Below are 24,489 nucleotides of genomic sequence, written 5' to 3'. Positions count from 1 at the left end.
TGCTTATCTTGCTGGGATCCTTTGACCCTTGCCGACTTCCTGCCCCTGGGGCAAGGGGGCTGGACTGGATGATTTTCTGAGGTCCCTTCCAGCCCTATTGTTTATGAAATCTATGAAATCTAATCGTTATGAAATCTAGCCCATGGCATTCAGAAGCATACTCACACAATTATTGTGCTGGAAATTCTTGCAAATGTTGTGTGTCCACTTCAGGCAAAAAAGCCATGAACGTGTTAGAATGGATCAATGAAACACATTTCCATTAGCTGTGCGGGCAAAAGCAATTCCTTTATGATCAGTTTCCACAGGGTGTCAGGGTCCTTACAGTGTGGGATGGGTGGCAATGGTGGTCCGTAACCTCTTTTTTAGGTGAAAGCATAGAAGTTGAATATTCCATGTGCTTGAGGGGAAATTATGGAATGGAATGGAAACAATTTTTTCATGCAAAAAATGCAATTTTTTTTTATGCAGCGTTGGCAGGCTGCACCCATCTATGACTTGAATTGGGGAACTGAGAAGCTCTCTCTCATGTATGAGTCATGTATGGTTTGGTCCAAAGTGTTCAAACAGACACGCAATTTTCACAAAAGACAGACAAGTGTAGCCTACCTTTTGTAGGGGGATGGAGGGAGTGTTTCACACATTGAGTGTGAAATGCTGGAAGCTTAGGAAAGATTCAGGATTTTTTTCAATGTGGTAACATTTCATCTCTTTTAAAAAAAAAGGAGAACAGGAAAGCTGTGGTTGCAGGGAGCACATGGCTGGTGTAGCAATTGACATGTAAATGATACGAGCGTTTTCATGGTAATCTAGGAGTGACTTTTGCAGACTTTTGAGCAAAAGGGAACAAAACAGGGCAAAATCTTTTCATGTCCTGCTTGCTTAAGACAATGTCTTCCTTGAATCCTGCTGGACTAAGGAGAAATAGAGAGCTATGAGACACTTCAAGCCTCAAAATGCAGGCTCAGGGGTGATCTGGTGACTGCCTACAAGCTTATAAGGGGTGCTCACCAGGATCTGGGGGAGCATCTGTTTACCAGAGCACCCCAAGGGATGACAACATTGAATGGTCATAAACTCCTCCATGACAGTTTCAGACTGGACATACGGAAGAACTTCTTTACTGTCTGAGACCCCAAGGTCCTGAATAGACTGCCACTGGAGGTGGTTCAAGCACCTACTTGAACACCTTGAAGAGAAATTTGGATGTTTATCTTGCTGGGATCCTATGATCCCTGCTGACTTCCTGGCCCTGGGGCAGGGGGCTGGACTTGATCTCCCGAGGTCCCTTCTAGCCCTAATGTCTATGAAACCTATGCAATCTATGAAACTAGTGGCCAGGGGACCAGCAGGAGAGCCTGAGATCTAGCCCCAGTGGGGGTGATAAGAGCACCCAGATTTACATATTTTATTATTGATGTATTTATTTTATTAATTACATACTTAGTACGTATTTATTATATATTCATTTATGACTTCTGTATGTATGAATGTATTTATGTATGTATTACTAGTATAATTATTAACTTAATCAATCCCAAGTAATTCTGTCTATGGTAATGTCCTGACAAAATACAAGACAGCACAATCATTATCAAATAGGCACCCAGTCCAGTCCAGCATCTCAGATCTTTGGGCCACCACCAGAGGAAGGCAGACAGCCTACTAAAAAAAAATGGGCATTAAAAAAAAAAAGATGAAGCACATTTCATGGAGAAGGTGCTTGGACTACCTGAACATTTAAAATTTTTCTGCATTTTTAAATCTTGCTCACTTTAGGCCAGATGGCTAAGCATCAGGCAAGCCTGGAATTAGGGCAAACAAACACAGCATAGACTGTTCTTAACCTGAACTGAGACAAAAAAAAAAAATTGTATTCATTGGTAAATAACAGCATATTAATATATTAAACCAAAATATTAATTTTTCAAATTTAAAAAGATTTCAGTGTTGTCATCTGCAGGGCTTCATGCTGTGTGATAGCTTGCACTTCCTTTGCAACTTCATTCATGGCAATTAAACCCTGTTTACATGCAAGCTGATCCTTCACTTCATGCCCTAGAAATAACAATCCACAATGAATGGCTAAAATGCACCAGGCATTGTTTTCTTTAAAAAAAAATCATGCTAACTCACTGTGGTTCTTTTAAAACCTTGTAGTGGCTAGATAGCATAGAGGTTTAACTCAAGGCACCCGTTTGTGTAGATCTAACGTCAAGCAAGGGCATGTTTATTTGAACAGAGAAGCAATTCCCCAACATTGGGGATCACCACAACAATCATGCCAGTTGATATAGAGTAGCTGGGAATCAAGACCATTGTTTACTGGTTTGATTTTTGTTTCACAAAGGTGTAACTTCATCAACTTCAATGCAACTGCAGCTGCAATGTATTAAGAGAGAGAGAGAAAAAAAAATCCTGTATACTCAGATCAATGCATACAGGTCAGCCTTCCTGCACACTAAACTAAAACAAATTCTGCTCTGATCAAGGTCTTGATTTTCTTTGATCCATGTACACATTATTCACCAGAGATACCTGGAGAACACTACAGACTTGCACAAGACATTAAAGATCCAAAGCTGATCCCCTAAGTATATCTTGGTTCAAAACTGTGGTAGGTCAACTAGGTGCAATTGAATTGTACTCATGGGAAAAATAGTTAATAATTGCTTAGAATGTCATGTTATAATGTGTAAATGGTGTCAGAAGGGGAATTGAACTCAGAAGCTTCAAAGCTGAAGGTATTCATAATGTCATTCCCAAATAGCTTATAAGGTACCAGCCTGCCCTGCTTTCTGTCTCAAGTTTAACATGGTTAAGTACCACTCTTTTTGTGAGACTTTCATGGTTCTTTACTAAAAAGGTAAACCCTCTCTCTCTCCCTCCCTCTCTCTCTCTCTCTGGGTTTTTCATAGCAGGTGTATACCTCTCTAGCCATTTATATATATTATTATTTTTATGATTATTATTATTATTAAACCAACTCAAATAGTTGGAAAAAAATCTTTGCAAGCTTTCAGGTATAAATGCATCTTCATTGACTAGCTTTCTTGCATGCATACCAGCCTCTGACTTCTTTACCGTTCATTCCATCTAGTAAGAGCACATATATATATTGATCACAATCTACCTCTTCCTCTTTACCTCTAGGAGAAATAGCTTGATTTATTACTCTTTCTTATTTGCCCAAAGAAAGGATTATCCTATATGAAATGTGTGCTAATCCTTCTTATGTTTAAAATTAACACTATGCAAATACATCTTAATTAATGGAATTGGAAGTAAATCAGGGGTGATTTGACTGAAGTCATTGTAGCTGTCCTGAATTTAAAAGTCTGGGGGACATCATTTCTCTCCATGATGTAAAAGTTGGCAGTGAGATAAAGTTTAGCATGTGTACAGCCATGAACCAGAAGTGGTCCTGTAAGTACCACATCCATGAATAAAATAATAGCTTTTAATAATATGCAGTAATGTAACATTTTTCATTTGATGACTTCAAAGAGAAAGTTAATTAACCAATGTAACGTTATTGTTCCCATGTTATAGAAGGTTGCACCTGCTTACAGCTTCAGATATACTAATTTGAGATCTCTGTGTTTTTCTGCAGCAGATGTCAGATTGGTGTTCATTAATTCACAGAGATTTCCTTGTCTGTTCAATGTAGAAATGAAAGGGCATTGTAAGCAGATGATGGTGCATATGATGTTCGTAGAGTTGCAGGGGAATGAACCTTGGATGTACTCCTTATTCAGTCCTGTTATGTTGTGCTCTGTACTGATGTGGGGGCACACCTGGCATTGGGGTCCATTACCAGGCCTTGCACCTCAGTAAGGATGTGAGTTATTTAGTCTGTTGCTTCAGAGATGTATTATTTTAACCATGGTAGTAAAATCGACTACCCAGGCTCTAGTGCTGTGGTTCTCAAACTTTATAGACTTAAGGAATTTCTCCATAACTTTTGGAGACAAGGTTCTTTGGGTAAATCTGATATCTTTTATTAGACCAACTCGAATAGTTGTAAAAAATCTTTGCAAGCTGTCAGATATAAATACCCTTTGTCAAGCTGGGGAAGCATCTGCAGTTGGGAAGTGCTATTCCTGGATGGAATGAACAGTTAAGATGCTAGAGGCTGTTATGCATACAAGGAAGCTAGTCAGTGAAGATGTATTTATACCTGAAAGCTTGCAAAAAATATTTGTTTCCAACTATTTGAGTTGGTTTAATAAAAGATATCAAATTTACCCAAAGAACTTTGTCTGCCTGTGTCCTTAGACCAACACTGCTACAACCTATACCTCCATAACTTTTGTGAATTTAGGGGCACCTCATTTCCTAATTTATTTATTACAGTGCTTACCTCTTTTCAGAGAGGCAAGGCAGTGGGAGCCAGGGACTGGCCAGACAAAATCTTAATCCTGCCTATATCTGCTTATCTCCACACAACTTGCTTTTCTCATCAAACTTCCTGCAACACCATTCAAAAGACCTTGCTGCACCGTACAGTGCCTAGCAACCTTAGCTGAGAATTGCTGTTCTAGTGAGAGCCATGACTAATTGTACAAATGGGGAAGCTAAGTTGTACATAGTCATAAACTTTTCCATAGTCATAAACTGAGTCCACGGAAGATCCATGATGAAGTTATACTGATCTATACCATCTCCAGATCTGATTCCCAGGCTAGATTTATACTACTACATTTCTTTAATTAGTGTTATTCCAGTTAGGAATGTTTTAAAATCCCATCCTAGGCTGAAATAGAAATTCTAACAAAACATGGCCAAAGAAAGCTTTGACTGCTGGGGAATATATTGTGTGGGGAACTGATTGAATTCTAGTAATAAAAAGAGTTCCTTTCCTGGCATAAGCTGCATCTTCCCTAAGGTGATTTGCTGAAATAATGGAAACGGCATTAGAGTATAGATGAGTTCTAAGGTGTCTAACTACAGCTCTAAGTAAGATTTGGAAGAAATATTAAAGAGAGAAGCTTTGAGAAATAGATTACAAAATCCTCTGTACATGGTCTAAACATTATCAGGAAGCAAATACGTGATGAAGAAAAACTGTATAGTAAAGATGAGTCTATTCAAAATTCAGGATCATTTTTACTAGCTGAGAACATGTAAACAAATGCTAGCATAGACTGCCAGTGCAATGATTTTTAAATTGCCAGTTTTCAGTTAAGCTGTTTTAAAAAAGCACTTGATTTTTGTTTTCTCCAAACACTGGAAAAAATATAATATCTAGACTTAGAGGAGTATAAGTTTATGGTTGGGGTACCTGGAAATCTGTGGGAGATACCCTCTCTGGAATGTTTGTACTCCTGTATTACAAGTAATTTTAAGAACTAAGTGTGCTTGTACATGTGATGCCATTAACATATACACGTGACAAAAATGTCACTTTGTTTGGCTTAATGGTGTCACAGTGAGCACGTGCAAAATTATGGGGAGTTTTAAATGACTTTGCATTGTTACAAAGTAAATCACATCTGGATATAGTTTAGTTTGTATTGCAAATTGCAATGATGCCAATGTCAGCTTGCCTCCTGGCTGCAAGAGAGCTGGGCAGGCTCCACAGAAAAAAAGGATTGATTCCCTTGCTGCTTCTGCCGTTAGCAGGCATCTGCTGAAGGCAGAAGTGGTGAGGGAACCAATCTGTTGTTTTGGGTTTTTTTTCAGTGGAGCCTGCCCGCCGCTCCTGCAGCCAGAAGGCAAGCTGCTGTGGGCCAAACAGCCCCTGAGTTGGAGAGGGGTAGTCCTTTCCATCGCAGTGGCATCAACCCCCAGGGTCTCCCAGGCAGGTTGCTAGCAGGTTGGATGTTGCCCCAATTTGGAGGCAGCACCTGGCTCAATCCAACTGTTCCCTGAGTCCGCCCGCTGGAAGCCCAATGGGAGCTGCTCCTCAGGTGGGCTTGAGGAACAATTGGATTGGGCCAGGTGCTGCCTCTGAGGTGGGGAAGCACCTGACTCACTAGCAGTCCACCTGGGTGGCTTCCATGGGCTGCTGCAGCAGTGGGGGGAAGGACTCCCCCCACCATCACCACACACAGCTCAGGGGCTGCTCGTCATACCGACAGCTTGCCCCCCAACCACGAGCAGGCTCTGGTTCTGACCAAAAATAAATAAATAAATGGGGGATTTGGTCCCTTACTGTAACATAATAGAAAGATTGAAATGGTGAGTTTCAATTAAAAACTCACCGTTTCAATTAAAAACTCATCATTTCAATTTAGGGCACATAGAATAAAACCTTGGGGATTAAACCCCCATCACATGTACAAGCACCCTAAGGTAACACAAAAGAGAAGGGATTCATGTGAAATATGTCTATATAGTTACTGCATTTTGTTTCTATAATGGTAAATTTGATGTCATGTAGGTATATAGCCGGGGGTCTGTATAGATCTTGGCTGACTGAAAATTGTAAAGTTACAGAATCCTAGGCTGTGTCCAAATGAGCGCACACATGCATAGACGTGGGTTTCCCATGATCAAAGAAAGCAGCAGAACATATTTGTTCTACTGGTTTTTGGTCCAGGGCATACTCTTGCATGCATGCTCTGGTGCATGGCAAAATGGGGAGGGGAGGGGAGCCAGAAGCCTTACCTGGGGTCCTGTGGGCCTCCTGGGGCAGCAACAGCACTAAGCTGGCTGCTCAGTGCTTGGCAAGCAGCCAGAGCTTGGCTGGCTGACCAGGCTCCATGTCTTGCAGTGCCTGCTCTTCCTGAGTTCACTGCACAATTTTTTTTAGCAGCGGTTTTTGGGGTTGCTTTTTTTTTTTTTGACACTGGTATCTCTGGTCTCTGATGTTAATATGAAGCACAGTGAATGGGTGCACATGTGCAATGCCACAAACTGCATGTGTGTGCTTGTTGGGACATATCCATAGGGTTTGCATGGACCTCAAGGGCGCGTCCCAATGAGTGTGCACATGTGCTTTGCAGCACTGGAGACCCATGTGAGGCACCACATATCACGTGCAGTGCACATGCACCCATTCAATGCACTGCTGATTAGCAGCATGGAGGGTTTTTTTACATTGGGAGATCCCAGAAACAAAGTCTAGCCTGCCAGAGCCACACTCTAGCTGCTAGCCAGGCTCTGAGTGGCTGACTCAACACCACTGCTGTCCTGAGAGGCCCCCAGAATCCCAGGTAAAGCTGTTGGAGCCAGCACAGGTGCTGGGCCTAGTCTCTCCTACTGCACGCAGCTCATTTTGCCTGACACCAGAGTGCATGTGCAGGTGCATGCCTTGGTACAAAAAACAGTGGCACAGATATGCACTTCTATTTTGTGTGCCATGGGAAACTCATGCCCCTGCACCTTTGTGCTCATCTGGATGCAGCAAAAGATTATTTATCTATTTTGGCCCCTTGCACAGATTCAGTGTCCATTTTTCCTACACTATCCCTGGCAAATGCCTATACATACTCTACCTGAAAACCTTCAATGAAGGAGATTCTGTAACTTTCTGGACAACTTATTTCAGTATCCTACTGTCCAAATGACTTTAATTTAAATCTGTTTGGTTGAAAGAGACCCATGGCTTTGTTTTTTTCCCTCTATAGTGAGGGTATCGCCACTGAAAACCCAAACTTTCCATTTGCTTAGTGGTCATTGAGTTTCACTGAGCAAATAAATCACTGTAGGGAACATCATCATTTGCTCTTCTGATTAGATTGAAGAAACATGCTTGGAAAGAAAAATCTTCTTGGCACAAGGAACATTTAGAAAGTTTCATTAGCAATATTTTGGTAGGCTGGAGATATCTGACTTCTGTTATATTAATGTAGTCCTTTTCATCTTCTGTATTAATGTGAATACCTGACATGCAGGCACTTGAGATTTAGATCTCCTGTTTGTCAAGTGTTTTGGAAATCTAAATTGTTGAATGATTAAAAAAGGAAATTTAATTTATGCATGCCACATTCACTCATTAAAAATTCATGCCAGGGTTCAGTTCACAGCCACTGAAGTCAATGGGACTGTTTGTTTATACCAGCTGAGGATTTAGGCTGGTATTCTAGTTAGGTTTAAGGTGCATGATTTTGTTTTCATGTGAATAAATATGAGGAGTGGCAGTATAAAAATGCCAGTCAATGCAGTTAGAGCAACATTGGAACTCAGAATACAATTAAGGCACTAACATTGAATTACCTACTCTTTTTTTCAGGAGAAACTCAGCTGAAATCACTGAAGTTCTATTAGTATAACTGATAAATTTTTGGCATCAGGCATTTTATAAAGAAGAATAATTACAAATGATGAAAAGAAAGAGTATGTTTGCTTTTTTCTCTTGCCCCCAACCATTTAAATGACCAAAGTAATAAGGAGGTTTCTAAGTGGATCGTATAGCTAGCTGAGGAACAAAGAAAAGAGGTGAACATTTTTAGTATTTTTTCCTGTTTTTATCCAATTGTGAAACTTTGTCCAAATTTTGAAATTCACAAAAAAATATTGCCCACTTATAATTCACTGAAGGGGAGGGAAAAGGCTTCACTCTTTATTCTAATCCCTATAGGTGAAACATCAGTGTAAATAAAGCATGGAGCATGGGAACAAAACCTGGGGATCAGAATTTATCCTGTTGGGCTTGTCCAGCCAACGAGGCATCCAGGGGGATCTGTTTGTTCTCTTTCTGACCATGTACCTGGTGACTCTGGTTGGGAATCTGGCTATTGTAACAGTGATAATAATAGACTCACACCTGCACACACCCATGTATTACTTTCTGAGTCACCTGGCCTTCCTGGATATTTGCTACACAACCACCATCATCCCACAAATGCTGGCCAATTTCTTGGTGGAACACAAAACTATTTCCTTTGCAGGCTGTGTGTTGCAAATGTTTATTTCCCTCTTCTTAGGAGGGGTAGAGTTCATCCTGCTGGCTGTCATGGCATATGACCGATACATGGCCATTTGCCATCCACTGCGGTATGCCAGCATCATGAGCACTCACCTGTGTGCTTGGATGGCAGCCGGGTCCTGGCTCAGTGGGTCCCTGAATGCTGTGGTACAGACTGCATTCACCTTACAGTTGCCTTTCTGTGGCATCAATGCCATAAACCATTTTGGATGTGAGATCCTAGCAGTGCAGCAACTGACCTGCCCCATCTCCTCTGTCAATGATGTCACCATGCTGGTAGCTGGTGTCCTTATCCTACTCACCCCATTCTTCCTGGTGATGGTGTCCTACATCCACATCCTCTCTACCATCCTGCAGATCCGCACTGCAGAAGGACGCCGCAAGGCTTTCTCCACTTGCACGGCACATCTGACAGTGGTCATTTTGTGCTATGGGACAGCCATCTTTGCCTACCTGCGACCCAGGTCCTACTACTCACCCCAGCAAGGCAAGATGATCTCACTGTTCTACTGTGTGGTCACCCCCATGGTCAACCCCCTGATATACAGCCTAAGGAACCAGGAGGTGAAAGGTGCTCTGGTAAAAGCAGTGGGAAGAAAGAGCCTCTTAAATAAGCACACAAGCCATCATTGATAGAGGACTTTCAGACTCTCTTCTGTTCTAGTGTGATTCTCAGACACAAGGGATATTGTATTTGACTGACTACAGTCACTGCAGCTGCTTGACAGGGCAAGCAATTGGCTCCTGTTTGGCAAAGGGTATTATCAAAATCATGCATCCTTATACCTACAAACTTCAGTGAACTTAGAAGTTGAAGCCAGAGCTCAGTTCCATAGCTGAGATCCATCTTTTCCTCACTGACTTCCATTTTTATTTACAGACCATTTGGAGATGCCTCTTCCATCAAGCCTTCTGATGTCTCTCTGCCTTTTTCTTGATTCAGTTCATACAGTCCTTAATAAGAATAGTGATTGAAGTTTTACTTTAACATTACTGCTGTTTGCTTTCTCTCTAAGTTCTGCCCCCCCAATGTGGATAACCAGTCATCAACAGTGTTTTAGAAGATAGTAAACATACAGTTTTCTGTACTTTTAAGGGAAGAATAAAATGTATAGTTGGGGCCATATTGTAGCCTACCTAATAAGGGTAAAAGTGGACTTTGGCACCTAAATACTATTGTATTATATCCTGCTTGAGTTCCTGAAACACTGTTAATTTCAAAGAAGGGTGGATCCTCTCTATTCTCACTGCTATTTTATAACCCATCTTAAGCATCAGAGAATGATGCACAGACTTTACAAATGTAAATGTATTAATGGATTGTCAGGGACTTGAGCAGAGTGAAATAGCATTACACAGCAGGAGAGGTGGGTAGCATCTACATGAGACATTTACTGTGGAGCTGCCTAATTAGCTCTGCAGTAAAGTCTCTGTATCAGCATGTGTGGCCCTATTAGACTGCAGGAAACTGATTAATTCCAATGCAGGTTAGTATTTGTAAATACAAGTACTATCCTGTGGCAGTATTATTTACTGTGCAGCAACGCACAGTAGATGCTGCCCCAGCTGTCTGGAGAATGAGAGTGCATCAGTGTGGGGGCTGCCTGCTGGCTAGTCCCACATTGGAGAATCCCTTGTTTCCCCGTTGCAGGAGGTTGCGCTGGGTCAGAGCAGCCCTGGGCTGGCAAGCTGATGCCCCAGACCCCCTGCCAGCTGCAGTTCCAGGCACATGTATAAGTGCTGTACCCAGGAGCAATAAACTCCAGTGCAATATGTGCCAGAGTGTATTGCTTCACATTAATAGCACATGTAGATGTGCCCATAGATGCTTAAATTAACTTAAGGTACAGACAGAAGTGACACTTTTTGCCCACTCTGGCCCCTGAAACTGCTTTAGAGCCATGACCAAACAGAGGTGCATGGGTGCAGAGCACTTTAAAAGGGTCTGATCCTGCAAAAATTGGAGTGCCTTCAGTTACTTGTGTCTGCACCACCTTCCACCCCTGGCCCTGTTTCCAGAATGGGAGGGGGGAAAGGGAGCAGAGGCAGTTCAGATTGTTTTCTTCAGCCAGCACTGGATGGTCAGGTGGCTGTATTGGAGCCCCCCTAAGGGGTGGGGGGGGCTTCACTCCACCCATCCCACCCTTCAGCACCAGCTGGGGTACCCACAGAATGAGCTCCCTCCACCCCCTTTCCCCGCTCCTTTCTGAAAACAGCACTGAGGCTGGGAGGTGGGAGGGGCATTGCTAGGGAAGAGCATCTGCAGGATCACAGCTGCTCCAAACAGCAGCTGGATTCCCTAACAGCAAAATCTGTTGGGTCCAGGGGACTGTTGTAACTCATGCTGCTTCTGGCAAAGGTCTATGAGTAACAATGGGGAGTGGTGAGCTGCACTTCTTTGTGCCTTTAGATGTGCAATAGGCATAGGTGGATTAAAGCACAAGCCCAGAGGCCCCTACCAATTTGGTGTCCTGGCTCTGGGATCCTCAGCAGCAGAGAAGTGAAAGCCACAGTTTTAAATTCTGTGCCCATCTTTGGCACCAAGTTTAAAACTTCAGCTTTCACATTTGCTTCCCTGGGAAGCAGGGCCTCTTCACCAATGGGGCTGTGGGGAGGGGCCTGCAGGGCTGGGGTCAGGCTGAGAGGGCTGCACTACACCTGGGAGAGAGGAGCGGGCCTGGTGGCACCACATCTGTGGGGGAGGGGGCCAAGCCAGGCTGGGAGAGCTGTGCCCCACCTGGTGGGGGAGGGGGATGGTTGGGGCCAGGCCAGGAGTGCCGCACTACGCTGTGCCTTTGTGGGCAACAGTGCTGGGGGGGCCTTGGGGGCTGTAGCTCCCCAAAATTCATCTTAGCCCCCCCACAGCCACCCTTCCCAGTGCTGCTGCCTTCCCACAGGGACACAGTGCAGTGCTGCCAGTGGGTCCTCTACATCAGCCTGGCTGCACCAGGCAGCTGGACAGCAGCTCCCTGCAGGTCAGTGTAACAGGGGCAGGGTGGGAAGCAAGACTGAGCTGCAGGCAGCTTGCAATGTGGATGGGGTGGTGTTCCTCAATGTGATTGAGAGTGGGAGAAGGGGGAGGCAGGGTGGGGGAGGTCCTCTGAGGGGAAAGTGTGGGTCTGTGTATATGGGTCTGTGTCTGTCTCTGGGTCTGTGTGTGTGTGTGGGTCTGTGTGTGGGTCCACCCAACCTTTCCCACTGCACTAGAAGGGGGAAGAGGGTCCCCCACTGCAACCCAGCTCCCATGGGAGGAAGGGACCTTGGACTTTTTGCTTGCTCAGGGACACAATGCACTTTAATCTGCCTCTGCCAATAGGCAGAACAGAATCTGGCCTTTAGCATGAAGATGTTGTTGATGGCTAATTTAAATTCCATTTCCTGTAAAACAAAATGAAGCAGAGACAAAAGGAAAAACAAAACAGGGCAAAGAAAAAACAAAACAAAACAAAAAAACTCTGTGTGGGGTGAGGGGGGTGGGGGGTGTGAATAAAGAAATAAAATCAGATTATTTGTCTGTTGCTGACTTTCCTTGGCAGCTTCTCTGCCAGAGAAACATAAGCACAGCATATAGTTTAATGAATCATTCTTAGTTGTAGCAAATTGTTACTAGAACTGGGCTGCTAAAGGTATTTCATTTAGCTGCCTTTCTGTTAATAGACTCACAAAAGTGTTGCAAAAGAGTGAGTCATCTTCATGTCTCAAGATAGAAACACAAAGGATAGAGACATGTGAGAGGAAAAATCAGCTGAGGAAGGGGAAAAAAAAGTACAAAAGAGATGAAAACAGGAATCTTGAGACTCATCTCGTTGGCATTGATCAGGAATTAGCTGAAGCCAGTGGAAATTACCATCACCTTATTCCCTGTCTTTGGCTTGATCTTGTCAGAACATCTCTCAGAATCAGGAACACAAAACCCAACAGAACCAAGGTGGGTTGTGGGTTGAGAAGGTCATGTTCATGATTGTAAGGTTTATACCTTCCAACTACCCTAGCTTCTCTGCTCCTAGATAGACAATTTTCAAGTGGAAGTCAAAACTGGATCCCATTATTGTGAACCAGGCCAAATTAAATGAATTTCTACTGCGTGAATGACTTGGGCTAATAAAGATATTGGATTTATCCAAAGAATCTTTTCTGCCTATTTCCTTAGACCAACATGGCTACAACCTACACCCCTTTCGCCTATGTATATTTTATTCTATTTCCAGAATGTTTCATCTCTGTGATGTGCCAACCTTGACATTACCAGCAACCTAAGAAACCTCTTAACATTGTTCCTTTAACTTAAAAATTCCTGTTTATATTGTTCTATTTGTCTCCAACTTTTTAACAGTCAAATATAATTTTATGTATTAAAGTGAGTTGTCTTAATTCCCCATTTGTAAAATAGTGATGATAAGTCTTCTGTTCTTCTACTTGTGTCTGTTGGTAATCGGCAATCTTTTCTGGAAGTGAGCTAGTTAGTATCAGAGGCAGGCTCATACTAGGACCCAGCCTTCACCACTGCTGCATCTGTCTGGCTGTGGCGTGGCATGGGAAAACGTCCCTCTGTCTCACCACCCAGCCACAGAATGGCACAGTGCGAGCAAAATCTCCACATTCAAAGCCCCATTCTGTGCAAACCAAATCAAATGTTTTTGGGTTGCCAACCCCTAGTGTAAGGAATTGTTTATAAGGCAAACCTTAAAACTCTCTCTATGCCTGAAGAAGGGTGTTTGTGCCCAAAAGCTTGCAAAGAACAGTTTTGCCAACTATTTAGTTGGTCTCATAAAATATAGCACATCTACCCAAAGAACTTTGCCTGCCTTAAAACTTAATAGGTGTTCTATGGTTTCATGCAAGTTTCATGCCTTGCTGTAGTTCTGTAGGGCAGGACACAGTTAGTGGCAGATGCTGCACAATCTTCATGACTGGTTGCATTGTTTGTTGTGAGAGAGCAAGTGAGTGCTAAAAGCAATCTCTTCTGGTATAAAGAAAAAGTAAAGAAACAGAAAAAAAGTCAACTTTGTCAATACTTTCCAAAATCATTTTCTCAATGCCTTCTGTGGCAAGCCAGTAGGGGGCGCTCCTGCATTAAGCCGCCCACCTCCATGCACCCGACCACCTTCCAGGCTCTGAATGCCTCCCTTGGGGTGCCTCACATCTGGCTGTCCCCCTTCCTGGAGCACCCTTGCTAGCCTGGGGGTAACATAGCTGCCACCACCCCGAGAAGGGACTCTCTCGGCCCTGTGTCCTCAGGGAAACACAGGCCTAATAGTTCAACGGGTACTCGACCCAGTACAGGCACCTGGGGCACTTCCCCAAGTCAGGGGGCAAAAAGTAAAGTCTCCCTTAGTCTGCAGACCTAAGGGGCCTCTTAGGCATAATTTAGACCCACCCCTCGATAAGTCTCCCACACCAGTCACAAAGGAGGACTTTATTGGTTACAGGGGTAGGGTGAAAATAGGGTACAAGATTGAGCGATATCCTAGAAATCCTACAGAGCAAAACAGTCTGGCTGAGGTAGCCTTTTGATCATGCATCTGAGTTACTGCCAGCTAGATATCTAATCAGATCTCGAGTAGCTTACTCACAAGCATCTTCCAAAGGCAGGTGAAGTTTCCCTTTGGAGGCAGGCGATTTCTAGCTCATGAGTTTTTGGGGAAGAGAGCCAGTTTCAGATGGTAAAGCTCCTCTGAGTCCCCTGCATGGCTGCTACCCCCTGCTCCTGGTTAGTCTTAACTTATATAGCCCCTGTGACCTCATTCACCTGGTCCAGTGGAGGCCAGCTCCGGTTGGCTGTTGGCCAACCAATATGAAATACATCACTTGTTGCCAGGCAGATTCCAGCCCACCAGGTAAATGCCCCTCACCCAGGTAGCTGATACCAGTCATGTAGGCAGAGGGAGCAGGTCCCCCTCCCTCAGGGTAAGAGTGTGCCTCCTTTGCTGGGCCCATCCTAATCAAATGGTCACAGCACAGAGATTTAATCACATTGTCACAGGGCAGAGATTTTGGGGAGAAACCAAGGTGGCTTTCTGCCACACCGTCCATGGAAGAAGGAAGGCAGTATAGATTTCATGCTCCACACTGTGCCACTCCAGTGGGCAGATCCGGAGCTTTGCCTGGGGGAGATGATGGAGAAGTGGCTCCTGATGCACCCCTCCCCCAAGGCAAGGATCCCCCCCCCGCAAAGACCTCTGCAGTCAGGGAGATGACAGGGTTTATCTGGTTCCCAGGCGACCTCCAAGAGTCAGAGCAAGGAGGGGGGCACTCACACAGTGGAGGTCAAGTGACACCATCTACTCCACACTGCACTGATGGGAAAGTCCCTTTCCCCTGCACACACCTAAATCCCTGCTGATTACTTCCCCAAAAGGGGCCAGTGACTTGAGACCCCCCTGCCATCCCCCAGAACACTAGCATCCCTGACCCCCCAGGTTCCCTGTACCCGGGAGGAGGGACAGCAGGGAATAAACCCCCATTGCTACATGGAAATCTCATACCCTCAAAAGGGGGAACCCCTTGAGACCCCTTGCAGCCACACAAAACCCCAGCACCCCCATCCAGGTTCTCCTTCATGCAGGGGAGGAGGGGGCAATGGAGAGTACACCTGCTTCATTGTATCACTGCGTGGTCACCACACACCCTGAAAAAAAGAAACTCTCTGAGATTCTCTGCATCTCCCCCAGATCCCTAGCCACCCCCAACTGAGTTTCCATGCACACTGCGTAGAGCATGGGATAACCCCCCGCCCCCCATCACTGCATTGCCACCTCACACCTTTAAAGGGAGGAAGCTCCCCTGAGACCTCTCTGCAGCCCCCCAGAACCCTGGCAGCCCCCATCTCCCAGTTCCCATGCACACTGGAGAGGCAGTGGGCAATCACAGCCAAATCACATACCCAAAAGGAGGACCCCTCCCCGAGACTCCCTGCAGCCCCCCAAGGCCCCTAGAAGCATTGGTGACACATCGGAGGGAGGGCACTCACCCCCAGATTTCTGCTCTGATAGTGGAGTGGGGCAATAACCATTATTGAAAATTCAATCCAACAGCCACAATTTCTGACAACAGTCACAATGGTTATGGCAACTCAATTGCCCACTATTTGCAAAAAATTAGAGGTAGCCAAGCACGTGTTCAGAAAGTGTTGAGCCAGGAGTTTCCTCCCAGTCCCAGCACCATTTGCCTAAAGTTGTCTCTGCAGCTATCTGCTAACTGACCAGCTGCCAGGCTAGCAGGCTACCTCAGTTTGGAGGTACACCAGCCCCAGATGACCCCCTCTCTGGGATCCCTCTGGGGGCAGAAGGGCAGCCAGACACAGGGCACAAGGCTGCAGTAAGTGGGCCGTGCCCTGGCCAGCCACTGTTCCAGGGACCATAGTTTCCCTGCCCATCTCTCACTGCTAAGTCAGTCCTGTAATCCTGGTGATGATCGGGATGATGCAGTAAATGAGAACAAACTATTTTATTTGATGAGAATACCCTCAATGCTCACTCTACTATGCCCATTAATGTCTGCTTAAAGGAGCTTTTTCAAAATGCATAGACACACTTACACACACAGGCTGCCCCTAGACTGAGTTACAGGGTGGTGCAGCTGGCTAATACACAAGTTTCTTTTCCCACAAATAATCTGACTCCCCATGCAGTTGAGGTGGGCATGTCCACCTGGATTATCGCAAGGCTTTTATGATCAATTGGAAGTTTGTTCTATGTCCCTGGGGCTGTCAGTGCTTGGGGGGTGGGGGGCGTGAATGGCACCTACCTAAGGAATAGTCAGGTGGGAAGGTGTCCCACTGCCAGTCATTCACATGTATGGGGTGCAGTTGGCTGACTGCTCAGGAGTTCAATTTCTCACCCAGGGTAGGGTAGGGTGGCAATTGCCACTGTCAGAAACAGGTCCTGCAGTCTCTCACTGCTTTGGGAGAGGCAAGCATTATCCTTCAAGCCTGAACAGATCCATACCTTCCTTCAATCAGCCATGGAAGCCAGGTACGGACAGGTCTGCTTGCCATTCTGGGAAGACACAGACTATTTTCACTTCTCAACAAACTCCAGGTGTCTGCAAATCTCCATGGGGCTCTGGTTATGGGATGTGGTTGGAAAAGGGGAGTGGGGGAAGTCTACTACAATTACTCTGTTTCTTTTTTGTCTGCATCTGCAGCTTCTAAGACTCCTCTTCCAGCAGGTACCACATCAGTGCGCAGGAGGACATCTCAGCCTGAGTCTGGTGCTGGACCATGGCCAGTCACCCCATCATCCAGTTGGGAGCTGAGCAAATGCAAGATCGCCACAGAAATCTACGGCTGCCTAAAAATGAGATGCTGCAGTCTCTAGTGACCACTGCTGAATCCACGGCACAGGCAAAAGATGCCTGACATGAGGAAGTCTAGGAAAAAGTTTAGAAATGTGGCAAAAGCAGGACACTAACATGGAAACACTGGTGGCTGCCTTTGGCAGGGTATCACATGTGGCCAGCCAATGGTTGGAGCTGGTTGTCAAGTCTGCTGAAGTGCTTGGAGCAGGTCAAGAAAGCTTGGATCTCAGTTCCACCACTCCTGATCCTCCAATAGCTGTGAGTGTCATCCATCAGCCATTGCTGTAAACTCGCAGCCCCCACCACCTGTGGTTCTGGCATGGTGCAGAAGGTGGAGATGGGGGTCAAGGGTGGGGGAAGGATGGCACCCTTCCCCAATGGAAATAGCATGATGGTGGAGGAAGAAGGGGAACCCTAGCTCAGCACCCACCTACAGTTGTATATTTTTCATTGTTGTGGATGTAGGTTTTTTTAACTGTAGTGGACACAACTGAAACCTCTTCCCTCATTACATAAAAAAAAAATCATTACACCAAAGAAGTCCTGGCCTGGTCTACATGAATGTCTCCAACTGTGTCTGGTGCAATTCAAGGGCTGAAACCAAAAATCAGCTGATTTTCAGTCTCAGCCCTAGCACTGCATGAGAGCCAGTTCAAGACTCCAGTGCAGTACTAGAATCTGTATTTAGATCACAGTAAGTATTAACTCAGGTACCTACTCACTTCTATTACTGTAGAATTTGAGCATATAAGAAACACTTAATCAACACTTTTCACATTTTTTTCAACTCGTCCCTTACACTGAGGACGATTTGAAAAAAATTGACTGAGGGTCTGAGAACTGTTAGATGTTCCTATTCCTCATCATTTTTCATAGATACCTAAAGCTGGGTCTCTGAAATCCTATGCTAATATCCTAATTATTCGGCTGGTAATTGTTTTGGGTACACCTCTATTTTCTTCTTTTTCATAAAGATTTGGGATTAATATCAGGAAAAAACGTCTTCTGTCTTTACAAGGAGTTGGGTCAACAGAATAAGCTGTTGAGGGTTGGAGAAATGACTGCCTCACCAGAGGTACTCAAAGCTGTGAAAAAACACATATTCTTTCAGTGATGGTGGTCCATGCAGTTAAAGAAATCCACCTTGTTATGGTAATGATTAGATGACCTTCTATTAAGGTACATGCATTATTGGAATGGACTGTCTTGTTTATCAAACCTGGTTCCTGCTATAGCAATCTGCCATAAATGTGTTAAGCTCTAACTTAAATATAGATAGATAGATAAATAGATAGATATATAGGTAGATAGATCAAACTGTAGGAACTTTGGGTGAGTCATAAACCCACTGATACCAATTAGGCTTTTTTTTATATAATGGAACCTTGTAATTCCTTTTCTACGCTTTACTGTTTATGCATTTAGCACAACTCTTTTAGGATCCCCACCTGTCACAATAACTTTATTTGACACACATTACTATATCCTGAGATGGAAAACATTTTTTGTGCTTTAGGAACCCACTGGAACTGAGTCAAAGTAAAGAAAGGGAGCTATATCCACAGTAAAAGACAAACTCAAGAAAAGATTCCAGGCCTTCTATGAACTTCATATTTGATGCAGCATTTTGTGTGTTTTAGGCCAGGTTGAGGATGACATGTGGCCTCTGGACTGAAGGTCCATTTATCACTCCAGAAATCTGTGTGGTGCACAGCTCCCATCATCACTAAAGATTACTGCAAGCAGCACAGTTCTCAGCCACATTACTATGCATATAAAATTCATAGATTTAAAGTCAAAACTAAAACTAAATATCCAAAATGTTTAAATATAAAGGGCTGTTTTAATTAAAAAGGAAGTGGGACCAATTGTTAAATCAAAATTCACTACAGAAGTTTTTTTCTGATTTTAAATATGAAAATAAACTACTCTATGGCCTGTATGGTTTGTTTTGTTTTTTTCTATTTTAACAGTAACTTTTCCCTCTCTATTTCCTTCTTTCATGATTTCCCCCTCTTTACCCCCATCCCATCCTTGTTCTTCTGGTCTTTTTAAAACTTTGTGTCCATCCACACCTTATTTCCCTCAAATTTTCCTTCATCTCTTCCTATTTTTTGACTGTCCTTTAAAATATGTTGGAAAGTATTTTATTTTCCTTTCATTTTCAAGTATCCTTTTTTTTTGGTTTTGAGTATTTTTAACTGTGGACAAAATTGGAAGGAAAGAAATAAATTGGGAGACTTAAAAATGGAGGTCTATTTTAGCTCAGCAAAATTTAAACAGCCATAAAAATGTTCTCATTCAGAACTATACCTCGAGTTAAAAGGCTCACTGTTTTGCCTTTTTTAATTTTTTGTTTGTTTGTTTGTTTTGGTTTTTTTACTGCAAAGAATACTACTGGTCTAAATGGCCTTATAATGTTTATAGTAGGGAGGGTATTTCTCTTATGGTTTGGCAGGGAATAGATGACAAACATGAAATAATAATTAAAGTGTCAATCATTGAACCACATCTGAAAATAATTGTTCAGCTCATAAAACTATCAAAAAGAGAAACCTAAATGGATTATTAGTTTCAAAGCATGAGATAATATGTTTGCCCAGCTGCTATGCTCCATCGTGGTCACAAGGCAGGTGAGTCATTGATGGATGTTAATATTTGGTTCCATTTGTCTGCTGTTGTCCCTATATTATTTCTTTCTCATCATCACCTGTCTTGACTTTTCCCTTGAGATATGTAGCTTTCTTTCCTCAACTGCCTAGTTCTTTATCTCTCAACACATCTTATAATTTCATAGTTTCTTGGGTTGGAAGGGACTTGAACAGATCATCTAGTCTGACCCCTTGCCCTGAGCAGAAACAAGTGCTGGGATCATAATATCCCAGCCAGATATCTATCCAACCTACTCTTGAAGACCCCCAGGGTAGGGGAGAGCACCACCTCCCTTGGGAGCCCATTCCAGAGCCTGGCAGCACTAACTGCAAAGTAATGTCTCCTGATAGCAAGCCTGAACCTGCTCTCAATCAATTTGTGGGCCTTATTCCTTGTTATCCCTGGTGGTGCCCCGGGGAACAGAGCCTTGGCCATTTTTTGCTGGCCCCCCCTGGTGAGTTTATACACGGCCACCAGATCCCCTCTCAGTCTTCTCTTGTGGAGGCTGAATAGATTCAGGTCCTTTAGACTATCTTTGTAGGGCCTGGCCTGCTGCCACCTGATCATGCGAGCGGTCCTCCTCTGGACCCTCTCAAGATTAGTCACATCCCTCTTGAAGTGCGGCGCCCAGAACTGGACGCAGTACTCCAACTGTGGCCTGACCAGCACCACATAGAGGGGAAGGATCACCTACCTGGACCTGCTTGTGATGCATCTGTAAGTGCATGACAAGGTGCAGTTAGCCTTACTGCCCACTGCTTCGCATTGGCAGCTCATCTCCATCCTGGAGTCAACAATGACTCCAAGATCCCTTTCAACCACTGTGTTGTTGAGAGTGGTATTCCTCAGGCACCGCCCACACTGCAGGTGCTCCCCAACCTGGCTATCACCAGAAAGAACCTGCAAGCCACAGTCTCAACAGCACCAAACTGAGACCTGGGTGGAAGCTTTGATGGTGAGCAGTCCTTCCTAGAGAAAAACTTCACAGGTACAAGCACAAGCAGAGACAGTGGCAGTGGCTCTGGCATTGCAATGTCCTGAAGCCATTTCCCTAGGTCTCTTAATCTGTCTCCTCTCTGTTACTTCCCTTTTTCCAAGCACAAGACACATTAGATAAAATTGACAGACAGTTGTAGATATCAGTTCTCCTACTCATTACAGTGCAGGAGCAAGAACCTAGGTTCCCTGCATTTTAGTGGAACACCTATCCCACTAAGCCACATTCCTGCTGATTTGCTCTTTTTCTGGCCTCTGGATCTTACCTTCCTGGCTGCTGCGTAGACTACTTTCAAAGGGTTGGAGGGTTCTGTAGGCAATGTCTATCCAGAGATCTGGTGGTTAGAGCACTATGCTGGGAAGTAGGAGATGCAGGTATGCTCATAAGGACACGTGAAACTGCCCAGATAGAAATAAGTTCTAAAATCTGCCCAAGTGAATTTATGTTTGGATGTGTAAGTAGCACTAAGATATCCAAAAGTACATAGATGTAGCTATAGACAAAATAGGATTTGATCAAAGTATCCTTTCAATTTGAACAATACCCTCTCTGTGCTCTATCCCTGAATGGGAGGGATCCATGATGTTGGCAGGGGATGGGTGGAACGGTAGGTGGATCTTTGCTGGGTTCAGAATTTACTTGTTCAGGAATTAGAGGTGGAAGACTGCCTGGTAGTTTCCCAGGTCAGAAGCTCTCCTGCTGGTTATGAGTTTCCTTTATTTAATCAGAGATTCCTGGCTTTGACTCTGTTCTGGGGGCTTGATTTTTGAACAAGTTCTCTATCCATTTGGGAAAATTGTTTGGGCAGTTATCTTTGCTCAAAGAAGAAAGAACATAGCTACAGATCTTAAGAAAATTTTTGCTGAGGACCAGGATTGTGATGATAAACTAGCCAGTCCAATGCTATGTCTTGTGAACACATTTTTCAGGCAGAATTTAGCGCTGTACTGATTATGGAAGATGACACAGGAATTTACAGATGAATCCTCAATCTTGTAAGAACAACTGCTTGATCACAACACTTTCAAGAAGTATGTTCTGCATAGAAGAATTGATTTAAAAAAGTGACAGATAAGGAGTTTCTCCAGTAGATCATGCTCCAACACAGCTGCTTCCAAACTGCCGTTTGAACACCAGAAGGAAGGTGAGTGTCGGCTGGGTGAAATTTACTATCTTTTTGATGTTTGATGTCTATTTGATTTTTTTTATATGTTCTTCTCTCCCTTCATCTGTGCTGGAGTGCCTCAGCTCTGACAACAATTCTTAGCTGTTTCAGCCCTGGGCCCTCCATACAAGCATAGCCCTGTCAGTGCCCCTCAGTCCTGAAATACATACAGCATTCTGCTGACATCCCTCTATCTTGAATTGCAAAGCCTGGTATACTCCAATGTGTTCTCCTTGCCATAGGTGACACATGCCTCCTGAGGCTGGGGAGGCACAGAGACCAGCTGCAGGCGGGGACACAGGCATTGGCGGTGAGGGTGGACCAAGCAGGGAAATTCCTTAGGCAGGCATGGAGGTGTCGGCAGCACGGCGGGGAGGGAGGTAAACCCTGCCCATTGCCTAAGCTGAGAGCAGTCCCTCTCAGAGGGAGCACCAACGCTCTCAGGGGGTGCACATACACCCCCATACACCCCCTACACATTGCCATTTCTCTTCAGTCTCAACCCACAGTACACTGCCTATTATTCCAGCCTTGGAGCTCTGCTCTTCCTTCTCTTGGGGCTTCTGAAAACTAGTTTAGAATACCTGATCATGTCCTGGGCACCCTATGATACTGTTCTGCCACCTCACTCCCATTCTAATTTTAGGGCTGAAGTCTCTAAAATTCACTCTCCTAAGGTTTCCAACAAGGAAGATCAAACAGATCACTACCTGCACCGAAAATCCTCTAACTTCTATTTATTTTTATCCATCATTGTATTTCCATGAAATGCTTTTTATGATCTTGTTATGCCAGCTCATGGGGAGAGGGGCTATGATTCCTGCAAAGCCTGAACCCTCATAAAGTCCTGGATGTAACAACTAATAACTTTTTCTTCTTATCTCTCCTAATAGGTGTTTCTGCAGAGGGAGATGAAAAGAGAAAGGGAGAGTGACATGCCGCATTTGAAGTTGTATTATGACTTGAGCTAATCATGCCATCTTTATGGCCAGGAGAGAGAAGCCTGAATTACTGCAATATATCTAATTCCAGTCATTATAACGATACAGGGCTTCCTGAACAACAGGAGCAGTCTTTCACTCCAGTAGTTGTGGTTAGTTCCATATGTCTATTTATCTGCCTGTTCGGGCTGGTGGGGAATGGAATAGTCCTCTGGTTTCTCACCTTCTGCCTCAAAAGGAACCCTTTCACTGTCTACATTCTGAACTTGGCCATCACAGACTTTAGTTTCCTGCTCTTCATGACCACTTTCCTGATTCTTATCATCTTATGTTTTTATACACACTTTCTGGGAGTGTTTGGTGTCGTGGAGAAGATCCTGTGGGTTATGTCTCTCATAAACAACACTGACCTGTACTTCTTGACAGCCATCAGCATGCAGAGGTGTCTGTCAGTCATGTTCCCCATCTGGTACCGATGTCAGCGACCACGGCACTTATCTACCATTGTGTCTGCTCTGCTGTGGCTGCTCTCTATACTGGTGATTGGACTGGAGGTCTATTTCTGTACCTATGAGAAGGACTGTATTAAAATTACCATGTTCAACTTTACCATCAATCTCCTCATTTTCACTCCACTCATGGTGCTGTCCAGCCTGACCTTATTTATTAAGATCTGGTGTACCTCATTACAAAGCCAGCCAAGCAAGCTCTATGTGATCATCTGGGTAAACGTCCTCTTTTTCCTTACATTTGCCCTTCCACTGAGGATCATTATTATGTTGTCATTTCTAAGATGTATGGTAATACCCCAGATGGTCATTTCCTTGGTGATCCTGCTTGCCTCTGTGAACAGCAGCATGAACCCTATTCTCTACTTCTTAGTTGGAAATCATGGGAAGAAACTTATAATGCAACCCCTCAGAGAGGTTTTTCAAAGGATATTTCAGGAAGAGACTGAACCAGGAGAGGAAAGGGACACATCTACTATGGACACAGAGCAGACACTGACCCAGACCCAGAGATCATAAAGGTCAAAGCCTTTGCATGGCAAAGGGATCTACGATCTAAAGTTTATAGATAGCATTAATCTGCTGAGAGGTAAAGAAGAAGGACTTCCAGAGCCATGTTGGTGCTTTCCATAAGACTGGTGAATTATTCAGGCTGGAGCTACGACAAGGAGAAAACAAGAGGACTGTACAAACAGTAAAGTATGCCGCAGGTTCCCTCCCACACATCATCCTCATGGTTAAAGACATGCTATTTTTTTCCTACCCTTGGGTATGGTGATTACACCTCTCATGAACAGAGCTGAATGGCCTTGTGATTTTCTCTTTTATGGCTTAGTACCATCTGAGTGAGTCCCAGGAATCTGGACACATGCACAACCTTGGTAACAACAGAACTTCTATTTATTGCAGCCACAAAGTACAGACAAAACTCCTTTCCTTTTGAGGATGTGCCTGCCTCTTCCAAAACAAATTTGTTTTCACTTTCCTCAGGCAGGGAGCAAAGCCTATCTAGGGCTGGATTAACATATAGGCAAACTAGTCATGTGTTTAGG

The 24,489-nt window shown here is 44.2% G+C and overlaps 2 protein-coding genes across 2 annotated transcripts; both read left to right on the top strand.

The window, feature by feature from the left end:
* The first annotated feature begins 8,551 nt into the window (after positions 1–8,551).
* On the top strand, positions 8,552–17,988 carry LOC149871187 (olfactory receptor-like protein OLF3). Its single transcript, XM_090034592.1, has 2 exons — positions 8,552–9,454; positions 17,926–17,988. The coding sequence occupies exons 1-2, from the start codon at positions 8,552–8,554 to the stop codon at positions 17,986–17,988; spliced, it is 966 nt and encodes a 321-aa protein (XP_089890718.1).
* Positions 17,989–22,960: 4,972 nt separating this feature from the next.
* On the top strand, positions 22,961–23,956 carry LOC149871186 (mas-related G protein-coupled receptor member H-like). The gene has a single exon (XM_090034591.1). It carries the CDS (start codon positions 22,961–22,963, stop codon positions 23,954–23,956), a length of 996 nt encoding a protein of 331 aa, XP_089890717.1.
* The last annotated feature ends 533 nt before the right edge of the window (positions 23,957–24,489 follow it).

Source organism: Crocodylus siamensis, chromosome 2, assembly GCF_052110815.1.
Source record: "Crocodylus siamensis isolate JL-2025a chromosome 2, ASM5211081v1, whole genome shotgun sequence".
Lineage (NCBI taxonomy): Eukaryota > Metazoa > Chordata > Crocodylia > Crocodylidae > Crocodylus > Crocodylus siamensis.
This window is presented reverse-complemented; position numbering and strand designations above follow the sequence as displayed.